At 35.0% G+C, this 24,918-nt stretch overlaps 1 protein-coding gene across 1 annotated transcript; it reads right to left on the bottom strand.

Moving 5' to 3' along the window:
- Positions 1-20,651: 20,651 nt before the first annotated feature.
- LOC149253173 (cytochrome P450 750A1-like) lies at positions 20,652-22,609 on the bottom strand. Its single transcript, XM_089456763.1, has 2 exons — positions 21,606-22,609; positions 20,652-21,379 (listed from the first exon to the last, which is right to left on the bottom strand). Exons 1-2 carry the CDS (start codon positions 22,593-22,595, stop codon positions 20,741-20,743), a joined length of 1,629 nt encoding a protein of 542 aa, XP_089312889.1. The 5' UTR covers positions 22,596-22,609; the 3' UTR covers positions 20,652-20,740.
- Positions 22,610-24,918: the final 2,309 nt, after the last annotated feature.

Genomic DNA, 24,918 nt, shown 5'->3' on the forward strand with positions numbered 1-24,918 from the left:
GCGTGCAATATTTGTCAAGTTGAATGCGTGGCCAGCGCTGGAAAATGGCGTCACAGAGTGGAAATCAAGAAAAAAGTGGAGGGACTTGACGATTTGTTCACTGGATTGAAAATTGCATCTCCGTACTCGTGATCGCTAGATTGGCAAGCTGGAGTGCTAGGTTGCTACCATTATAAATCGCGTATTCGTACTCGTGATCGGTCGGGATCAAAGCTGTCATGCCCCTACACCTGCGGTAGTTTTCCAACCGCTTATAGCGAGGTGCGGCACCACTGAACACTTTCTTTTCACCAATACTTATGTTCGTGGACTACGCCTACATTCAATTTTTCCTACTTAGTTTGTGTTTCGCAACCAAGTATTATTATGTTTATCCTTTATACCAATGAACACCCATACTCATTCATTATCAACAACAATTATAACCAAAGAAGATAATTGCACAGTATAAAGGGAGGGGCAACTCCCTGTAATATGAGTCTGCCTGAATCAATATTATATAATCATCATTTTTACAATGTACAGACTAAGTCCTTGGGAAACCCCAAATTTACACTTAGCCAAATTTTCACAACTTCGGCAAACTCGGTTGCCCAGCTCATCGGCACCTCCGCACGGTCGCCGCACGACTCTCCAACCCGTCGTTCACCTCGTCGCACGTCTTCGCAGGTTCGCTCTTCCTTTGGTTGCAAACGCCCAAACCGTGTATCCCTGCCCACACATAGTCCCACTTGCCAACTCTTGACAAACGCCCAAATCGTGTGTACAACACGTAGTACCGCCTGCCCAACTCAACGACCTTTGGTTCCAACCTTCGTCTCACCTTCGTGCACACTTGCACGGTGGGCGGGTGCTCACCCGAGTCACCAAGACACCCACGCCAAGTCATCGCACAAACACCTCCGCACGATCACCTCGGGCACGCCTTGCCCAACGCATCCACCTTTCACCAAGAGTGCTCTCACCAAGTGCGAACTACCAAAGGGAGCGCATGAGCTATGCGCTCATCTCCCTCAAAACTGCGCAAAAGAGACTCTTCCAAGAGCGAAGATAGAAATGCGAAGTTGGATGCTGTTTGAAAGCTCTACACTCAAGCATATATATGAACCTTAGTGCATGGGTGGGCTGCCCAGCCGACCGCCCATACACCCCTACGCACACCCCTTCGCAACGTTCAGCGCCCACTTCTAAGTCGGCCTGCCCGCCATCGCAAGTCGGCTTTAAGCCAAGCGCTCCACGCTCCAATCGCCATATAAGTGCTATCACACTTCTATTATTGTCGCATGTTCGTCGCAAGGTTTCGTCGCATTTCCTCCGCACGCCCGATTCGTCGCACCCGCCCGTCGCACCATCGCACGCCCGTCGCACATGTGCGCACAGTCACTCATCGCCTAACCGCACCGCACATCCGAGGACCTTACATCCTCCTCCACCTGAAATCGTTGTTGTCCTCGACAACATATCATCCTGGTAGCCATCCACCAAGATCATCCATGATGTCAACTCCTCCACATACTGCAACCATCACTGCAACATATGTAGAACCACCGTCTCCACCATGTCTCGCCCCGGCAACCATCTGTCACCAAGATAACCATACCAAGGTATACACCTCATCGGTATGTCATCCATCAGAGATCATCTCAATCCATGATCATCGATCACCCTGTCACAATCTCCACATGCTGCTCTCCATCATGGAAGGCTGGTCCCTCCATCCAAGCTACATGCCTACTACAACATCTCGTGTCGACCTCATCATGTGTCATCATGTGAACTGCTGCCATGATACTCCAACACAATGTTAACACATCTCTGCACATTGTCGACACCCATGTCTGAACTAGTTGGATGGCCAGTCCAACTATCACGTTCAAACCATGAGAATGCACATCTTCATGCCATCATCAGTTGTTTCTCAAAACATCTTGTCACGTCCTCAACTCGATCAAGGATCCATCTCCATACAAGTGTAAGCCATGCTCAGGTCCATGAAGTAGCCCTCATCTCATCTGCAACATGTTGTCCAAAGTAGCTGAGTCCCGGCTCAACCCATGCTCAAGTGTAGTCACCAAAGCATCCTCATCGTTGTAACTCCATCACTCCAAAGTGTCTCATATCGATCATCCACATCAAGTCACTCTTCCAAGCCATGCCCATACATGTACTTTGAAAGTATGCATCCCATACTGCATCAAAGTCTCTGACCTCAGCTCCTCAATGCATCAGATCCTCTAAGTCCACCATATATGAAGTCCCTAAAAGTCACAATCCTCATGTCATCATGAGCTCCATGAGTCATCTCCAACCAACATCTCAGCAAGCATACAAGTCTTGGCCCAAAGGTCTCTGCAAGATGCCTCAGCTCTCCATGTAGTAGGAATGCTCCATAGTCTGCTCACAACTCCATCCAAGTCCATGGTCTTGTTGCACAAGAGTGTACAACCTCTCCATCGGCTCATAAGTAATAAGTCTCCATGTCACACTAGCAAATCCACCTGCACAACATCCTTGCTTTGGCACTCCTCATTGGATGCCCATAAGTGACACCTCTTCAAGTGCTCCGCATAATGTCCCTGCATAAGACTGCCATGCTCCATGTCTCCAACCTGATGTCCATGACTAAGTTGTCCATGTAGTCCAACCAAGTAGACCCATCACAACAATCGGTCATCCTCATCCAAGTCTTCAATCTTCGGTCTAGTGAACTCGGTCACCCAACCATATCTTCATGTCATGATTCCCTCCATCATAGCTCCTCCACCAAAGGTTTCACCAAGACTATCTCTTGGTCTCGGCCATGAGAAGTCCACCCAAGCATCATCATCATACCTCAAGTGTGTGCCCTGCTCAATATGTCCATGAGTCATGCCGGGCACTTAGCCAATCTTCCATATGGCTAAAGCACGACCCATTCCTCCACAACGATCATCATGTTCCTCCCTTGTCAAGGGCCTTCGTACCTTCTACCATAAGGTCACAAACAACCCCAACAAGTCCTGCAACAATCAACAATCCTTGCTCTTCATCATGATCATGAGGTTCCTCCATGTGAGTATCCTCATCCATCCATGTCTGCAAACTGCACGATCCTGGTCCAACTTGATCAATCTCAAGTTCATCCTCCATCATGGTCATGTCTGCAACATCTTCAACTATCATCACTTCCTCTTCCTTGATAGCACAATCTGCAACTTCATCTTGCTCCATTGTCCAACCAAGTTGAAGAAGTTCGTCTTCAACATTTTTTTCCAAGACTTCAAGTTCTTCTCGAATCCGGGGATTCTCTTCTTTCAACCTCTTCACCCTGTATAAGGTAAGCAAGAGCTTCCCTTCGCATTCTTCCAAACTTGCCATGTCTTGTCGTTCAGCTTGGTCCAAGCACTAAGCTTCACCTCTGCTAAACCTGTTTCATCATACACCAGTTTCACCAAGTTCCCTGCAACTATGAACTGGCCCTTGTTCCACTTGTATGTGAAACTAGCTTCCTTCACCTACAAGTACCTGCTTCCACTGTCATCAACTATCAAGCTTCTTCAACCCTGAATCAGCCTGCTCTGATACCACCTTTCACGCCCCTACACCTGCGGTAGTCTTCCAACCGCTTATAGCGAGGTGTGGCACCACCGAACACTTTCTTTTCACCAATACTTATGTTCGTGGACTACGCCTACATTCACTTTTTCCTACTTAGTTTGTGTTTCGCAACCAAGTATTATTATGTTTATCCTTTATACCAATGAACACCCATACTCATTCATTATCAACAGCAATTATAACCAAAGAAGACAATTGCACAATATAAAGGGAGGGACAACTCCCTGTAATATGAGTCTGCCCAAATCAATATTATATAATCATCATTTTTACAATGTACAGACTAAGTCCTTGGGAAACCCCAAATTTACACTTAGCCAAATTTTCACAACTTCGGCAAACTCGGTTGCCCAGCTCGTCGGCACCTCTGCACGGTCGCCGCACGACTCTCCAACCCGTCGTTCACCTCGTCGCACGTCTTCGCCGGTTCGCTCTTCGTTTGGTCGCAAACGCCCAAACCGTGTATCCTTGCCCACATGCAGTCCCGCTTTCCAACTCTTGAAAAATGCCCAAATCGTGTGCACAGCACGTAGTACCGCCTGCCCAATTCAACGACCTCCGGTTCCAACCTCCGTCTCACCTTCGTGAACACTTTCACGGTGGGCAGGTGCTCACCCGAGTCGCTAAGACACCCACGCCAAGGCGTCGCACAAACACCTCTGCACGATCACCTCGGGCACGCCTTGCCCAACGCATCCACCTCTCACCAAGAGCGCTCTCACCAAGTGCGAACTACCAAAGGGAGCACATGAGCTATGCGCTCATCTCCCTCAAAACTGCGCACAAGAGACTCTTCCAAGAGCGAAGATAGAAGTGCGAAGTTGGATGATGTTTGAACGCTCTACGCTCAAGCATATATATGAACCTTAGTGCATGGGTGCGCTGCCCAGCTGACTGCCCATACACCCCTACGCACATCCCTTCGCAACATTCAGCGCCCACTTCTAAGTCGGCCTGCCCGCCATCGCAAGTCGGCTTTAAGCCAAGCGCTCCACACTCCAATCGCCATATAAGTGCTATCACACTTCTATTATTGTCGCATGTCCGTTGCATTTCCTCCGCACGCCCGGTTCGTCGCACCTGCCCATCACACCATCGCACGCTCGTCGCGTACGGTCACCCGGCGCCCAACCACACCGCACATCCGAGGACCTTACAAAAGCGGTAGTAGTTAATATTCCCAAAGAAATGGATTGCATGGCGCCAGGTGGCCCAAAAATAAAGTATTGAGTAATCTTTAACAAGTTTTTTTCCAAGTTTTCTCAGCTTCTAACATAATATTCTTCCGTGGAAAATAAACAAAAACTGCTGAACGATTTTCTGAAGAAGGCAGCAGACGAATAAGATCAAGAAATGGAAAAGAAAAAAAAACTGCTGAACGATTTTGTGAAGAAGGGAGACGAGCGGACCGGCTATCCATTGTCGACGACTAGACGTGTATTTCCCTTGAAGCGCATGGCTCCTGAAGGTGAACCTCGTCGTCAAAGCGAACCTCGTCATCGAACGACTGATCTGCACGGGTCTTGCTTGAAGGTTCTGGTGCGTGCTGGATTTGGGATCCATAACAGGGATGGGGAAGGCTATGTCTATCTTGCGATCGGATTCCAGAACATGTTGCAAGCCTTTGGTTCATGTGTGAATTCTCCGAATGATGCATTTCTCACTGCCTGTGCGTGGGATCCCAGAGTGAAGGGTCTTTTATTTCATCATAATGTAGTGTTGATCGAGCTTTCAAAGATTTCAGAGTTCATTAAGGATGTGAAATGACTTGGACGCTTCGATATGTTGAATTTTCATCGTGTGTGCATGTCATCTATGAGTTTGACCAGCCCATCGATGTTTCTCACGCCAAGAAAACCATCTGGGATATCATGTTGCCTCAGAACCCCCAATTCTCTTCAATCATGGTATCATATACTCAATTCTTTCCTACTTTGTATATTCATGGAGGATCTGTGAATGCACTGGTATAATTGTTCTGCTTTTACCATATTGAACTAATCAGGAGCTTTTTTCTATGGTCACAGACAAAAGAAGACAAAGGAGTTGCAGAGTGGAAGTGGATGTGAATGATCATGTTTTTGTTCAAAACTTTCCTTCTGGACTTGAAGAATACAGTGAATATGTGAATGACTACATTTTCGATATGCATCTTAGGCGGCTTCCTCCTTCTCGTCCTCTGTAGGAGTTTCATTTTCTCAACTACAAGACCCACACGACATCAGTGACAATGATTCTTAACTTGCGTCATGCGTTCTCTCAAGTCTTTATTCCTTGCCTGCTCTACCGGGGTTGATAATCGCAATGATCCCACTTCTGAATGTACGCAGCTCTTTCCAAAATCTCATAAATCCCAAATCCATGGGTTCACCATTCATAGTGTATGCCAGCAGGTTTTCACGGTTGTGCTTATAATTTGGTACACATTGCTAGATTTGATCAGCAGTTTATTAAGTGTGAAATGGATGGATGACAGTGAGTTGCCAATTCGGGGAGGCCCTGGAGTGGAGTGGATGCCTAAATTCATGTTTTCTGCCACTTTCACAATGGAAGACATTCAACACATCAAAAATTCTGTTGGACGGGTAATTTGTCAGTTGCTGTTAATTTTGGAACTTTCTACGATTAGGATTGGCATTGTTTTATAGACCATGAATGATGTGCTAATGGGTATCATATTTTATGGACTTCAACGCTACCTGTGGATTACTCTCGGTCACCCCAAACACTTAATCCCTTTTTCTTTCTTTTTCTCATTTATGTATTTCCACTGCTTAATTCCTAATAGTTGGTATTTTGAATGTGTTGAGAATTGGCTAGAGAAAACATTAATTTAAATTCTCTTACATGATAACTACTCATGTAACATCTTTACTTATTATCTTTTCTCATCATTATTATAGTGTTTAGTACATCAAATAACTATCAAAACAATAACATCAGTGACACAATAGTTAGGCTACAAGCCAAGGCTAAAACCCCTCCTTTTGAGGGGAAAACTGCAGAGACTCTTTTTATAGATACTTATTGGCTAATACCAAGATCCTTGACAAAGATACTTAATACAAGTTCACCTTCAAGACATCTGTCATTATCTCTTGCATCCCTTGACATTCATACTTTAGTCCTCCTTCATCAAACTGTATGGCATTGTCACCTAGAATGTCTCGGTTTCTATCTCACAGTCCTTGACATAGTCTTTCTCCTTCGTACTATATGGCAGAGTTTGAATCTTTATCTCGCAGTTCTTAACACAGTCTTTCTCTTTCACATTGTATGGCAGAGTCTCGGTCTTCACTGATCTCTTTCTTCGGTCCACAAGAGTCTCCGTGACTCGGTTTCTTCCAGCGTTGCTCTGCACTTGTTATAGCCCTCAACCGAACGACTATTTTCCTAGAACAATCTTCAGTCCTTTGTAGAGATGAGACATTCTTCGGTCCTTCGTTGGTCCTTCGTTAATATTGCAAAGATGAGACATTTACGCATTGTTGAAGCTTTTCTTCCTCACTGTATTAGCCTTGTCACTTTGCACTGAGATACACATTTTTGTCGATCAGATCCCTGAATTGCTTGGTGCTACAATGAGGTCAAGTCACTCTTTATATAGTGACTTATTATTTTTATCTAAGACAACATACGATCTTGGAGGTAAGCCGACTTCTTTACCAGGAGAATATAGTTTTTATTTTAGCTGACCACAAGAGAGACAGTGACAATGTCTTGAAGTGCAACTTTTTACATAAATGACATATCTTTCACATGACTTTATATAAATGACTTAATTATATTTATGACAAGACGAAGAACTTCCAAAGACATCAAGAAGAAGTCTTTTACCTATAATAAAACTCCTTGTTCATGAAACTTATGATGCAAGTATTACAAAATACATCATCTTTTTCTTCTTCACAAATTCACAATTACAAATCATTATGAAGACCGAACCTAGTTACATTCTACAACACTCCCTCTTAACTAGGGAGGTATTTATAATGGTACATGGTTACTCTCAATCCGAAGAATCTCATAAGAAGAATCTGATTGGTAATCCCATCTGTATAGCATCATATCAACCGGCATTATCACAATGCAAGGCCATAACTAACAATTTCATCTCTCCATGAGACCATGAGCTACAATTCTGGCGAGACCAATGACTATAAACATTTTTCAGAATTTCAACATTTTCTCTTAAGTATAATTGCTAATAATTTTAACACTAATTATTGTAGCTTTAATTTTTATGTGGATTTATAATAAGATAATGATTTGTTAGTTTAAATTTCTTAAGTAAACTTATAATACTTGATATCAATTTCAATTTGATCATCTGCACTTGCATCTACAAAGTGGGATTAACCATGTTCATGCTTTATCATCTCTATGTATTGTTTATCTTCTTTTGTTACAATAATTACTTCATCAATGACTATAATGTTTTGATTCAGGTGGTTGATACTAATGGGTGTTGTTCCCCTTTTGATTTTATGTTATCTCCAGAATATCCCAATTTTCATTGGACCTAATTGCTACCACAATTTTTCAAACAATGCTCTCATCCAAAACTTATTGAATGAGATACACTGTTATTGAATTAGTTTCTTTGAATTACTCTTAACCATCTCATGGGTTTTAAATATACCTTTCAACTAATAAAAACTAAAAAATTATGTTCTGCATTATAATATTATGGAGTCATTTACAACATATAAAGAGATATATGTGTTACTGTGATTATATTGTGAATTAATAGGGCTCTCGATCATTAGAGTAGGTGAATTTATGGTATAATAGATGGATAACAAAGATCCAAATACCCTGAAATAAAAAAGAGAAAGCATCTTGTTGAGAAGTAAATAAAAAAATTAAACAAATTAATTAGATTAATTGGTTGATTTGTACGGAGTTTACTTTCATGAATTTCAAATTTAATGGGAAAAATTGAAGGCAAGACTTAGTTTTGAAGTTTACAATGTTTCAAAAGACATTCATAATGAACTAAGTTTTATAAATATACAAAATTATATTCAACGCATTTGGATTTTTTTTTCAAATATACCTTTGCGACATCCATCACCCTGTAAATCCATCTCCAACGAAGCCGTCGTTACAGGATCATTTATGCACTGGATTACCTGTGTTTGGAGAAATGAACTGTGTGCAATTCGCTTTTGTTGAGCACTTGTTTGAACAATCACCTTCAATCCACCATCCAAGTTGAATCATTCGCAAAATGACGATCATGCCCAAATAGATGATATTGGTTGCACAGAAGGAACCACGAAGAAATAAGAGGTGACATATGCATCCTTTGAACTAGATTGCAGAGGTTCAAAAGATATTGATCATAATAATGCTCAAGTGGAAAAATACACCTTGGAAAATGTCGAAAAATGCCTGGAAGGAGAGACAATTCCAAAGCCAAAGGATGATTTTCGAAGAATTGTTGACAGTTGTGATGTTGAAAAGTTAGAGATCTCGAATTTTTTTGATACTTCCCACAAGCAGGAGATCCCAAATGTGATGGAAAATGTCAAACAACATGAAATCTTAGATCTGAATGAAAGCACTCAACTAAAGTTGAGAGAAGAAGAGCACCCAATGGATTTTCATAATCAACCTAAGGATAATTTCTATCTAGTTGAAGAAAACGTTGAAGGAGAAGTGCCATTTGTTTTAACACCATTAGAAAACTGAAAGAACATGGATGCCATATCAATACATACAACTTTAGTTAGTAATGCAACATAGCAATAGACATATTACTATATAAATTAAGTAATGTAATGAATACAATATATATAAAATTATATGAATTGATTAAGCGATAGACATGCTATGTAAATTAAGTAAAGTAATGAATAGAATATATATAAAATTAACTTTCATATATATTAACGAGTTTTATATTTTCATTTGAAAAATTATAAGTTTAAAATTAGAAATGGGTAGAATATGTGTATTTGTAAATTTTAGTGAGTAAATCTATTGTCAATTTTATAACTATAAGTATATATCCATCTCTAAATACATGTTATATAGTTGGCACATAAACATAGTAATATTAATTATTAGTTGGTATTTTCTTATATAAAGAAATCGTTGAAAATGATACATGTGCACATTATTGAAGTCAATAAATACAAACTCATCAAGTGTGTGCATGAAAGTTGTAACTTAGAGGCAATATCCTTTGAAGTCAATAAATATAGACTCATGAAATGTGTGCATAGAAGTTAGAACTTAAGGGCACTGCCCTTTGAACCCACCTATCAACCATGGTAGGAGGATGCCAAGGGAATTACATAGTCCGATGCGAAGGGATTGGTTTAGCGCAATTCATAAATAATTCTCACATCTTTTTCAATACTATTAAATCAATTTTAAACCTTAGTAAATGTTAATTATCATCAAGATCAACAATATATGTAGATTGATACAATTCTATTTCTAATTTAAGGAAAATAAAAATAAAAAAACATATATTAAATATTTTATGGTAACTAAAAAAAAAAAACTAAAACCACTTTGCTTTTGTGTTACAATTTTTTTATTTTTTATTTTTTTCCTTTTGATTAAAATCCAAATAAAGAAATGATTAAAAGAGAAGCTACATTATTTCTCAACCATTCCTTTTTTTTCATCCAGTCTCTTTTTATATAGTTTTTCTCTTTAAATTAAAATTAAAATTAATTATATATAAAGGAGATGGGAAGCAAATGAAAAGATAAAATATTCAAAAGGTTAATTTCAATTTCTTAAAATTTTATCATTTTAAGGAATTAAGAAATGAAACAGAAATAAGTGAAATGTTTTTAATTAAAACAAGGACATAAGGATGTTCAAGTGAGTTACAAAGTGATATGAAAGTGTCACTAAATCAAACATGAGTTATATTCCAATAGAATAATGGGCATAAATGTAAAATTCAAAATATAGAATGGGAAAAAATAAAGGGGGCTTCTAAGACTTAACTTTATAACTCCCAGGAAAGAAAAACAAAGAGAAATTTGTAGATGTTTCTTCTTGTTTCCTAAAAATGTTTTTGTCCATCTTCAATAGATGTTTTAGCACTAAGCTATTTTTAGTGCTTCTAAGTGATAGGAATGTTTCTGAGAAAATAGCTTCACCCATAGAGTACAGTTTTACTCACCATAAATAACATAGTTACCGATCAAACAAGAAAACGAACTGGTACTGTTTTTTGAGGTAGCAAAAAATCACCCAATTTTGAAAAGTGGTGATGTAGAATACACCTTTTTTTAGCATATTTTTGGCACTTTAAATTTTCTTATGTATCAAGTATGAATAATTTTTTTTAGATGTTAGTGATTTTCATGCTAATTTTGAAAAGTGCATCAACCCCCCTTTTTTAGAGGGTTGATTTTTGACACTTTAATTTTTTTTATGTATCAAGTATGAACACTTTTTTTTAAATGTTAGTGATTTTCATCTTGATTTTGAAAAATTTAGTATGGACATTTTTTTTAGACGTTAGTGATTTTCATGCTAATTTTGAAAAGTGCTCATGTAACATCAACCCCATTTTTCTAGAGGGTTGATTTTTGACGCTATAAATTTCTTTATGTATCAAGTATGAACATTTTTTTTGAATGTTAGTGATTTTCATCTTGATTTTGAAAAGTGTTGATGCAACATCAACCCTTTTTGTTTAAAAGGTTTATTTTTTACACTTTAAATTTTCTAATGTATTAAATGTGGATATTTTTTTAAGTATTTGTGATTTTCATGTTGGTTAAAAAAAAAAAAAAAAACAAAAAACAAATAACATGACAAAAAAATCTCAAATAATAAAAAATATATATAAAAAGACAAATAAAAAACACCCATAAAAATAAATAAATAAATTGTAAAAATAAAAAAAAATAAAAATTAAAAAAAAAAAATTAAAAATAAATAAATAAAAATATTAAAAAAAAACATATAATTTAAACAAAACAAAAAAAATTGAAAATTAAACCAAAAAAACAGACATCTATAGAGATTTTTTTAAGCTAATAATAATAATAATAATAAAACCTTAAACACAATTTAAAAAAAAAATGTTTTTTTTTTTTTTTTTTTTTTTTTTTTTTTTTTAAAGAAATTAAATTAAAAAAAGAAGTTAAATGGAAGAACTAAAAAAAAAAAATCATAAAATTAAAAAATAAAAAATGAAAAAAAACAATTGAAAAATTGAAAAAAAAAAAAAAACCAAACAATTAAAAAAAAAATATATTAATATAGTTACAAGAAAAAATTAAAAAAAAAAATTGAAAAAAAAAATTAAAAAAAATTAATTAAAAAAAATAAAATAAAGTAAAAATAAAAATTGGCCACGGGCACGGCGGGGAGGCAGTTGCACACAACTCGCCTCTCTGCCCATGGCCACAGCCAAACCCGCCCGTGGTCGGATTTTATTTATTTATTTTATTAATGTTTTTTTAATTCAATTTTTTAATTTCTTTTTTAATTGGTTTTTATTTATTTATTTTTATGTATCTTTTTTTATTTAAAAAATTGTTTTTTAATTTTTGTTTTGTTAATTTACTTATTTTTTGTTAAATTATGTCTATTTTTATTTTTATTTTTTTATATTTATAAGTTAATTTTATTTTATCTTTTACATTTTTTTTTTTTTTTGCCTTCTTTTATAGTTGATTTTTTTGTCATGTTTTTGTTTTGTTTGTTTGTTTGTTTGTTTTTTTTTTTTTTTTTTAATAAAAAACAAAATAATAATAAAAAATTATGTTTGTTTTTTATGTTTGTTTGTTTTTTTCTATATTTGAATTTTTGGTGTCTTTTATGTTATTTTTACTATTTTTAATTTTTTTATAATATTTGTTTTTTTATTATTATTATTTTTAAATTATTAGATCTTCCATCCCTATTTAACATGTAGTCACTTTAGTTCGTTTGAAACGCGTCGAGAAATATTTTCTAATGTGATTTTTCTCAAAGTATTTGTAAAAACTCTGATTTTTTTCTTTTGTACTATTTTTTGTATTTTTTTATTGTTTTTTTTCAATATTTGAATCTTTTTTGTATTATTTTTGTGTTTTTTATTGTTTTTATTTTTTTTTCAATATTTAAATTTTGTTTTCTTTTTATTATTTTTGTGTTTTCCTTTTTTTATCAATATTAAAATTTTTGTTTTCTTTCGTATTATTTTTTTTGTGTGTGTGTTTTTTAATCTTTTTTGCAATATTTGAATTTTTGTTTTCTTTTGTATTTTTCATTTTTTTTTTTTTTATACATTTATTTTTTATTTTGGTTTTTATTTTTATTTTTTTCTATGGAGTTTGTGTCAATGCTCGTCTAGCAACTCGATCCTATTTTGGGCAATTTGATAGTTGATTTTAAAATTTTTATTATAATGAATCGAGTCTGCCCCCACAATGTATCAATTTTATGGTTGGTCATTAAGTTTTCATTACAACGGGTCGAGTTCACCTACACCGCGTGTCAATTTGATGGTTGATTTTTAAATTTTTGTTGCAATGTATCGAAATGTCTTAGGCTAAGATTTTAAAATCGCTATATATTTAGCATTTAAAGAATAAATTACTTTTGAGTGTTCATTTTTAAAGTTTTTTGTCATGAAATTTTTCCATAATGTCATGCTTGAAATATTTTGAAAACTTGAGATTTTTTTGTAGTCATAATCTTTGGTTTTAATTACATGGTTGAAAAATTGTCAAGAGTTTAATGTTTTTCTAAGTCATGATATTTTATCTCTAATAACATGGATGGAAATTGTTGGAATTATCAAGATTTGATATATAATATTTTATCTTTAACATCATGTCTGAGAATTGTTGGAATTTTACAGTTTTTCAAAGTCTGGTTATTTTATCTTTAATTCCATTGCTAAAAAATGTCAAAAATGTAACCCAATTTTTTTTTGTTATTCCAGAATAAACACTTTTTTTAAGGGTGTTTTTTCATCCATTTTTCAAAACAAAAATGGTTTTTACTTCTATTTTAAAAAATTATTGAAAATTTACACTAAAAAAAAAACATCGTTCCAGCATAAACAATTTTCATTTTTGGGTTGTTTTTTCATGTTTTTTGGGGGTCTTTGGGCTAGAGTACCCATTTTGAGGTAATAGTTCCCATTTGATCGGTAACTATGTTAAATGAAAAATTGGATTTATAAGTCGATTTAGATTGCAAAATTATATACAATTACAACAATGTTAAAATTGTCAGATTCCATGTTAACCAAAAAGAAATCATCAGATACCCACAAAAACAAAAACAAAAAGCATGCATATTACCTTCCAAAATTTTTGTAAATATGTGACAACACTTTCACTGATTCTACTCAAAGCAGGGACAAGAATTTTGGTGAGTATATGATGCATTTGGAATTTGCATCTCTTCTCCATTCATTCCATTTCGCATCTTCTGACCTCATGAGTGTCTAGCAAGTGAACATGATAGATAAATTTGGAAATACCTGCAAAAAACAAAGCTCCAAGAGGCAAGTCTCATGCCACCTTTGATGCCATGGACTGTTGAAAAAATCAATTAATACAAATACTTAAACAAAAAAAGTGGGATTGCATGAAAACATGTTAGCAATTTAAAAAAAAAAATTGTTATTGATTATTTTTTTCACCATTTAACTTGCAATCTAGGCCATTAGATCCTTTATAGTGAGTGTATAAGTGTAGAAGGTACATTACACTCACTAACAACTGAAAACCATTGTATTTGTGTAAGTATGGCCATGGGAACCCTCAACTTCATATGCAAAATTGCAATATTATGCAAGAAAAGAATAATAGAACAATCAACCTTGGAGGATTGAACATAAAATTTCCAAAGCTAAGCAAATTAGGTCAGCCTTAAATCTAAAGAATAAAACACACCTCAAATATGATAAAATGATTAAAAACTTATGGCGAGACAGTCACTTCGCTAAGAATCTACAACACCAACAAAAATTCAAAGGCTAATAGTGTATATAAAAAACCACGATCCAATACAAATCCGAACATTGTGATGCCTCTATTGTGAAGCAAATATATTAATGCACATGATACAAACGATATAATTTCACTCCTTCAGTAAAGGGCTAGATATAAACATTCAATTTTTTTTGTCTATTACAAGAAAAGATGGTAGCTATAGCAAAATCTCTAAAGAAACAAAGCTTTGATTGTTCATCTTCCAAAGAGAAAAAAGGGTTTTCAATAGTTCTTTAAAAAAAAAAAATTCAAATTTCATGACTCCTACTATATCCAGACACATAGTCATTGCTCCATAGATACATCAACGTATTGACCATTTTTCACAAGCTAACAATAATCATGCAAGTATAAAAAGATATAATTGCACAAAAGGTAACACTAAAATGACCATGAAGTAGTATTAAGATACATTTTAGGTGAATTTAGATGGATGTAAGCACTCAACAATCCAGATCTGCTACTATTTATTGTTAGATCACCTGATGTGAAAAAATGTAAAAAATTCCCCAATATCATATTTCAGAGTTTGAGGAAATGCATAAATGATATATATCTCTAGAGAGACAAAGAGAAAACATATATGACCAAATTTGTCTCAGGTGGGTATCAAAGGCAACTTGTTTAATATGATCTAGAAATTCCCTTAGAAGTTTCTTGAGATTGGAAAGGACATGCTTTAGAAAAGTTTTTGACACATTTCATCTAGATTTCTGTACTGGAAACATATACGGAATAGGAAACAAGGAATAGATCCCATGATTTGGTGATAGGGATCATTAGGTTGCCCTTGTGGTGATAGTCAAGGTGTGTGTCTTGTTCATGGTGGATATGGAACTTTACATGGATTCATTCCTAAGTTGTCTAATCATCACATGACTCGGTGAGGTGATATGGTCAGATGTTGTTGATGCATGATGCCTAGGTGGAGCTCCCTAGAATCTATGTTGCATTGTGCCAATTACCTACCGATGTGTAGGGGGTGTCAATTTGTAGGTAAAGAATGTAGACTAAAAATGGAAGCAAAATTTGCATAAGGAATTTGTAGCAGCATAGGAAAGGCACCTAGCCAAGGGAACTTTAAAACACAATTGCCCAGTAAGATAGTTGTTTAGCCAAGGAATGAAGGCATTAATCAACCTTTAATTTTGGTTGGATTTTACCCTACAACTTCTGTAGTAGGCCCAGTTCAGAAAATATGCAAACAATGCTATCCATGACTTGATAATTATCACTATCAAAACTTAAAGTGTTTATGAAAATTTTGAAAATTTTGAGCATCTTGGGTGCAAAGGATGCAGTAGAACACGTGCAGGAGGCTTAAAGAAATTGGTTACGATTTCTTTAAAAAAAGGTGTTGTATATTTCTTGAGGGTAGGTCCAGATACCCTTTACAAATGGGTGGCAGAAACACTGTTGAAATTCACTTTGAACTCATTAATGGAGGCCTATCTCTTGGAGTTGCTCCTCCTAGCACTGAACACATCAGTAAAGCTCGCATAATACAAATGACTTAGAAAGTACCAACAATAGATTATGATGGAAAAATGTGCAATTGTTGGACAAAGTCTGTGAAGGTATCATTTTCAAAAATGTTGAATTTGTATACTCATCCAAGCCACACACAAAAAAATTCTATAACTTATGGCTTACAGTTCATGGTAGCTAAACTATGGCTTTAGTTGAAGTTTTATGTGAGATAAAATCTTTTGTAAAGCCTCTTATTCATGGTTGTGACCTGATAGGACTGCTACATGATTACCCAAATTGAAGTGTTCCTTCAATATTCAGTATAAGTGACCTATGGGAAAAATTGGAGACTGGAAATAGTGATAGCAAACATGCATATCTTGGCCTGTCAAAGAGCCAAAGAATATACTGAGAAAGGGTTCGCTCAATTCAGATCTAGAAAGAAATTTAAACAAGAAATTGCATATTTATACATATTAATGTTGGAAACAAGCCATACAACGAGTATGAGTACTCAATATACAACGCGTTTTCTTAGTTGAAAGGCCGACCTAAAAAAACCATTGAATGGAACCGATTTGGGCAAACTTGGTTTTACATATTTAAGTTCATGAATATGTAGCAATGAAAGTAAATTTGCATTTAGTTGGTACATTTTGCATTCAATCATTCTTATAATGTTACTAGATGATTCTTAGGTTTTGTTTAAATTTGTTTTGTCAATTTATTTGATATGGATATATTAAAATTGCAAATTACAAAATGTGAGGTCTAAATTTTGCATTTGAATGAATCTTATAATTCAGTGTAGATGTCTAAAACAATGATAACTTAAAATTTCATTATAAAATATGGTATGTACATTTGTCATTCATGTATAGAATGGCTACTATGGATGTCGGTTGATAGTTAACTTTTAACATAAAGTTGTTTGAATGCACAAACATAAGTTAGATAAAATTGCATTATAAAACATGGCCCACAATTTGCATGATGCATGCATGGGTTGATGTTTTTAAAGGTTTTACATGTTTTCATTTAGTTGGTACATTTTTCATTCAATCATTCCTATAATGTTAGTAGATGATTCTTAGGTTTTGTTTAAAGTTTTTTTCCATGAGTTATTTAAAAACCTCTGATTTGCTCAAAGCTCTGATACACAGACCCAATTTAATTTAAATTTTGATTAATTGAAATATCGCGTCCGTTCTCATATCGTTGCTTTTGTTTTGTGTGACAACTTAAAATTGTCGATCACCGATTTAGTGATGAACCTGATATCATTATTAAAACGGGTTCATCATGATATTGCATTCGACGATATCACAATTTTCATATAGTGTCACCTCTGATAATCGACGATTGCCAATGTCATATCCGAATGTGATTAGCTTTATTATAATGTTTTAATGTGATTTCGTGTTCGTTGTGCCAGAGCTTTGAAAAATCGCAAATTTGTAAAGTGTGTCATGTTAAAACCTGTGATACCTATCTACGCTTTCCACTTGTCACACTATGGTTTGATCGATGTTATATAGTTTGTACAACTATTGTCTTAAGGTTTCGAGTTGTTATTACGATTTTCTCTATGACTTGTTAAGATTTGTGTGGTTTATAATAAAACGCTCACTACTCTATTTTATTCTGATTACATGGATAATCAAGGGGCCGCTTCTGGAAGATCTTGTACTTACGATAAACTACAACCACTTTATATATTTTAGACTAATTTGGTTATATAATATGTTTATTACTATAAAGGGCCAATGTTATATGTATCAGAGTTTTGGTATTGGAAAATTCTCCGATCAATAAACTACAGTCACTTTGTGAAAAGACACATCTTCTTTATAAACTAAAAGCCACTATTCAGAGCTACTCAATATCGCAAGTATTTCATCTGGTTTCATTTTAAAAGTTCCAATATACATACCGCTAATACCACTCCTCATCTACCACTTGTCACTTCCTAGTAAGCTTTGTTTGACTGTAACATGGATGAAACCAGGGTCCACATATCCTATCGGTGTTGCTTTGCGCGTCTCAGTGCAAATGCTAGTTTTAGAGTTTTGTGTTATCGCATGTTATAGTTGAACATGGCATAGTCTTGTGGCATAATACTCGACTGTTACAAAGTTTAAATAATTTAAATTATTTTTTTACGGAGTGTTTTCAAATTTCTAGGCTTTCAAGAATGTTTATACTAATTCTATTCTTAACATGTTTTTATTAATTATACATAATAAAATATTAACTTTGAAGTATTTTATAGAATCTCTTGCTTGATTCAAATTTACTACTTGGGTTATTGTACTGCCATTTGCTCCAACTCTATCTTTCTTCACCTTTGGAGGTAGGTTATATATATATATACCAAATTGGTTGGGAATTAACATTCAATAATTTCTTAATGTAATAAATTTTGATTTTGAGTTATTCTCAGTTTACATAATATTATTTTAAATTTGGTTTCGTACTTGCATGGGTTGATTCCATCCACAACCATTATAACCTCTAGGTGTCTGTAGTCTCCTTTGCAGTCTCCTTTGCAGACATAGGTTAGTGTGGGGGGTTTGAAGTTGAATCACTTTGATCATAACACTTAGATTTACATGGGCTTGCCAATAGAGTTGCCCCTCATAGACACACATATTTTAAATAATTTTATTTTAAATTTTTAAATTTTTATGTAATTTGATAAAACAAGATATTATAACATTTCTTTCATACTAAGTTGGAGAGCATCACAAGTAAACTATATTTAGGCATAATCTAACTATTAATAGACTAAATACATTTAAATTAAATAAATAAATAAATCGTATTATATTGCCACATGTTTGAATCTTCGCCTAACAAAATAACATTAAATATAACAAATTCCAAATTATTTAAAAAATAATTATAACAAGTTCCTAATTATATATACATTTATTTGGAAAACAATTAAAACCAATAACAAACTCCTAATTATGTGTACATTTATTTAGAAAATAATTATAACAAATTCCTAATTATATATACATTTATTTGGAAAACCATTATAAACAATATATATATTGAAGAAAAATAACATGCATCAATTACTTCAAAACCTAATATAATTAGGTCAATTACATAATTAGGAAAATAACATGCATCATTGACTTTAAAATTTAATTTAATTACTTCGATCATATCAATTATATATGAAAATGGATAATCATAATTCCTCAACATTATTTGAGTTCAAAATAATCTATAGTCTCATAAGCGCAAGCAATGACGTGAGGTGGTGTGGCTCCTATTATAATTAGGTCAATTACATAATTAGGAAAATAACATGCATCATTGACTTTAAAATTTAATTTAATTACTCGATTAAATCAATTATATATGAAAATGGATAATCATAATTCCTTAACATTATTTGAGTTCAAAATAATCTATAGTCTCATAAGCAAGCAATGACGTGAGGTGGCGTGGCTCCTAATATAATTAGGCCAATTACATAATTAGGAAAATAACATGCATCATTGACTTTAAAATTTAATTTAATTACATCGATTACATCAATTATATATGAAAATGGACAATCATAATTCCTCAACATTAATTGAGTTCAAAATAATCTATGGTCTCATAATCCAGCAATGACGTGAGGTGGTGTGGTGAGACAAGACAAATTTAAGATAAAACATGTTATTTACATTTATTGCATAAAATTTTGATAACATACATCCAGCCAAGTTTGAAAAAACCGTTGCAATTAAAAATTAAAGAAGATACTTTTATATATATAATTGTAAATTTTAATTTTAATTTTATTTTTAAGTAATTTATATTAATTTTCAAAAACAATTGTGTAATAGATTTTTTCTATACAAATTTCCCTACACACCAATGACTTCATTTCCTTGTGTTTACAGAGGGTAGGGAGCATTTACAAATGATCTTGAACGAAACACTTGCTGGATCAATTCCGCTCCCTGCCCCCTAACACCAACCTTTCAGGGGATACTTTACACGGTAGGGGGAGTGCAGGATTGTGAAGAAAGGCTTATCTACGACAAAGGGGATCCTACTCCCTTTCTTCTCTCCATTAATATTTCAGTGTCTTCCACATGTCTACTCACGGAATCACACTCATTTATAATCATCACAGACCATGTAAATAGATTTAGGCGAGGAGTCTGAGCAGTTTTGGTCGTAATAAAAAACAAATTACTTTATGGAGTAGTATGATCCGGATTATCCAAAGTATTGTGTTTATTCTGTCAACATTTCAAACCCTAAAGAAGGTTCATTATCAGGATTAAGATAGAATATGAATGCTATTCTCCATGATATTATTTTGATATTTTTTTTTGAAATATAAATCAATATTTCAGACTCGTTAATTATTTTGATATATTTTTTTTAATGAAAACTCTGCGTAATTAGTAAAATGGGTTGGTTTGTATTTTTCTTCAATAAAGTCAAATGGTCACTCATTATGATAAGGTTGGAAGAATACCTCAACCTTTCTCGCAACTTGTAGTTGTTCTTGACATTATATTCATTGATTCCTGAAAATTTGATACTGAATCTTTACCCAAATTGCTAAATCACTCCAATTCATCATCATGGTTAAAAGAAAATATCTTGACATATTCTTTATATTAATAAAACCATACAAATTAGGTACCACAAACAGATACTTGTCAACATACATACAGTCAAAGACCTTCCCTCCTCACTTTTGGAAAAGCAAAGAGTGGAACTTGTCTTGATATAGAAGACCCACCTTCTTCTGTCATATCCAGCTCTGATGGATCACCATCTACTCTCCAGTCAAAAGAGTGCAGCAGCTGAGCCAGTGCAAGCTCAATCATGGGAATAGCCATGGTGGCCCCTGGGCACCCTCTCCTCCCTGCTGAGAAGGGAAGCATCCTGAAATCTGATTGACCTGTCACTAAATCCATAATATTATCATGCTCACCCAATTCATGCATGAACCTCTCCGGCTTGAAATCCAAAGCATCCACCCCCCACACATTGGGATCCCTTCCAATAGCCCACACATTCACCATTACTGTTGTTTTTTTAGGTATATTGTATCCGCATACGCTCGCGGTCTCTACAGATTCATGGGGAAGCGCTAGCGGCACCGGTGGATGTAATCGTAGCGTCTCTTTCACAACACATTGGAGGAACTTCATCCTTAGCACATCGGATCCGTTTACTTTGCCACGTTTTCCGACCGTGGATTCTATTTCTTCCTGCAACTTTTTCAGGACATGGGGATGTCTGAGCAGCTCACTCATCGTCCATTCTAACGTGGATGCCGACGTCTCCATTCCAGCGATGAGTATGTCCTGTACAAACCAATGGGAAAATCAATGTAATATTGAATTGCTGAACTTAATTTAATTGCATCTAGATTCAGGGGATTCTATGAATATTTTGAAATTTGAAGGACAGGGCAGAGTGTAGTAAAGAGGGATGTCAATTATGTGACCTTCCAAAAGATTTCCTAAATTTACAATAATAAAAAAATCGATTGAACTGTTTAACTCGATTTAAGATTTCCTAGCTACATACAAACATAATCGATTTAACTGTTTCCCGTCTCGCTTTGGTGTCTCCCTTTATATGATTGTTATCGGCTGTCATCTGCAGCAACACATCCACGAAATCTTTAACATGCTCCTCCTCCTCCGCCTCTGCCTCTGCCTGGCCATCGCTGGAGGGAGCGGCGACCTCAACATGAAGATGTTCGTCTATAATTTTCTCAGCGAAGGCATCGTATGTTTTACTTATTTCCACCATACGCCGCTTGATGCCTTGCAAGTCCATCCAGTCCAAATAAGGAATGAAGTCTCCAATGTTGACATCTCCTACAGTAGCTGACACCTCTAGTAACATGTGCTTAAATCCTTTGCCATCAGCTCCCAAGTCATCGTCAGAAACTTTCCTCCAGAATAGTATTCGAGAAATTACATTGGAGGAGAGGGTGAGGATGGCCTTACTCACATTCACAGCAATTGTGCCGTTCTGGCTCTGCTCCCAAATGGACCGGGTAATCGCAGACACCTCTTCCTCTCGCACATGTTTGAAAGACTCGATTCTCTTAGAGGTAAAGAGTTCCAACACGCAGAGCTTCCTCACTTGCCTCCAATAATCTCCATAGGGAGACAGTACCATACCCTTGAAATTGTAGGATAAGTACTTCCCAGCTGCAGTTGCCGGTCGGCTGGCAAATATGGAATCCTGAGTTTTCAGAAAGTGTTTGGCTGTCTCGGAAGAAGAAACTACGACGGTGGGGACAGAGCCCAAGCGGAGAAACATGATGGGACCGTATTTGTCAGCGAGGTCTTTCAGAGCATGATGAACAGGCTTCTTCAATTGGTGGAGATTTCCGATGATTGGCCATGGATGGGGTCCTGGAGGCAATCGTCCTCCGTTCCTTCCACCCTTGTGCTGCAATATCCAGTATAACAAGAAGAAAATGAGAGCCCCATATCCAGCCGTTGCCCTCCATGTTGCAGGCAGAGGCGGAGGAAGAGTTTGAGGCCACCAATGAAAATCCATAACGAACTCTCCTCTATCAGGTCTGCAGGGCCAAAAGAAAGATGGTTCCCATATTTAAGCGACCCGGCATTCCTTGCACTCAACTATCGGCCATAAGTGGGTCCTTTTTTCGGGAATCCCGTTTGAACGTCGTGCCCCGAAAGCCACGGCCGATGCACGATATTTTTCACAAATAAAACGACAATCTATGCGTCAGAGCAACTGTTCACGATATTCGAATCCCCCTGCGATTTCTGACTTTAATGTATACGACCCTCTGATCCCGGGTTGATACCTCTATAACTTATTATTTGCTCTCAATCTTATTGCTATATTTGCCCATAGGCTGGCTATATTGCAGTTATCTATGACGAATATTAGGTATATTCAAATGGCCCTGCCATTTATAATTCACATTAAAATATTAAAACATGACGAATATTAGGTATATTCAAATGGCCCTGCCATTTATAATTCACATTAAAATATTAAAACATGTTCCCAGGTATATTCAAATGGCCCTGCCATTTATAATTCACATTAAAATATTAAAACATGTTCCCTCATTTTATGTAGTTGACATTAAAACATTTTATTTATAATTCACATTAAAATATTAAAGCATGTTCTCTCATTTTTTTCATATCAACATATATTTAATTATTTTTATTATTCATATTTTCTAAAATATTACATATCAAATTCATATTAAGCATTAATAGAATTACAATTCTCTTTCGTACATTGAAATAGAAAGTAGCTATTAATGGAATAAGAATCCTCTCAATCTTTTTCTCTATGTGTTTTATGTAAAAATATTTTACTTAACATGTGTATTGAAATATTTGATTTATAAACTTGTTAAAATTTTCTTTGTTATTGATATTTTTAAAATCTAATATGTCCAACTCTATATTAAAAATGAAATAAATTACACATCTCCCTAGTTAAGTGGAAATATAAGAATTTTTTTAATTTAAAATACATTATATAAAATTATGTCATTTAATATGAATGTTGAAATATTTTACTGATAGTTCACAGTAAAATATTTTCTTTTAATGAAGTATTTTAATTATGGCCGATACTAATTTCCTTTGTTATTTTTAATTTGTTAATTTCTAGTATATTTTTACTATTTTCAAATATAGCATTACATGACAACATCTCTCCCATATTCATACTCTGTAGAGTGCCCCTAGAGCACAATCAAGATAGTTATTAAAAAAGACAAGCTACTCATCACACAAATAACTTCCTTGTAAATATTGTCCACTGCAATACATAACAAGTAACTAAGGTCTCCTCTCCTATCCTATCCTCCTTAAAAAGTTAACCCACACATGGTATTTTCGCACTCTCCTATCCTATCCTCCTCAAAAAGTCCACTGCAATACAGAACAAGTAACTAAGGTCTCCTCTCCTATCCTATCCTCCTTAAAAAGTTAACCCACACATGGTATTTTCGCACTCTCCTATCCTATCCTCCTCAAAAAGTTAACCCACACATGGTATTTTTGCCTTTGGATACTAGTTTCTATACCCAATTTCACCTAATCATGTATGAAGTTAAATGCCCTATTTTCCATTGCCACAAACAGATCCAAAACACTTGATTCACTGCTTTACTCAACCACAGTCATTTGTCACTTAACCCTACTTTGGAGCCAAGTCCCAGCCTTGCCATTATCCCAATATGTGTCCCCCAAATCTGGTGCAAAAGATTATTACATTATTGATTCACTGCTTTACTCAACTACACTCATTTGTCACTTAACTCTTCTTTGGAGCCAAGTCCCAGCCTTGCCATTATCCCAATATGCATCCCCCAAATCTGGTGCAAAAGATTATTGCATTATTGTTAGGATATCGGCACAAAGACTCATGTGTAATGATAATTTTATGCAAAATATCAATTCACCTTAAATTCTCATTGAATCTTCTAACTTCTTAGGTTGTTGCCAACAAGGCTTCTAATTTATACTTGAAATAACATTATCTATGGTATTTAAGGTATTCTAATCTTGAAAAAGTTTGTGAAAATGCAAAATCTTGTAATTTACTAGCTCCTCTCATGTGAGAATTGAAGGTCTAATGGTGTGAGAGACATTTTCCTATTAAGGTGCCTTAATTAAAAGAATTCTCTGCATTTTCCTGAGGATTTCTTCACTTATACCATTGTATTAGTAACGATGATGAAATGATGCAATAACGTCATTTGCATTTTTAGTCCAAAAAACTTAATTGCATTTTGTTGTCTATTTTAGTGTAGTTATATGTCCTTTTATTTTAGTTCAACCATTGACAAGCCTATCAAAGGAATTGCTAGCAAATCAATTCATGA

This window comes from Pinus tabuliformis, chromosome 7, assembly GCF_031772625.1.
Source record: "Pinus tabuliformis cultivar Carrire ecotype Pingquan chromosome 7, CPIR1, whole genome shotgun sequence".
Classification (NCBI taxonomy): domain Eukaryota; kingdom Viridiplantae; phylum Streptophyta; class Pinopsida; order Pinales; family Pinaceae; genus Pinus; species Pinus tabuliformis.

Bases quoted from the DNA above. Each gene is read 5' to 3' on its own strand.
- LOC149253173 (XM_089456763.1), bottom strand. From the start codon at position 22,595: ATGGATTTTCATTGGTGGCCTCAAACTCTTCCTCCGCCTCTGCCTGCA. The intron at 21,380-21,605 runs GTATGTAGCTAG...TGGTTTGTACAG, and splicing joins CAGTTAAATCGATTATGTTT to GACATACTCATCGCTGGAAT.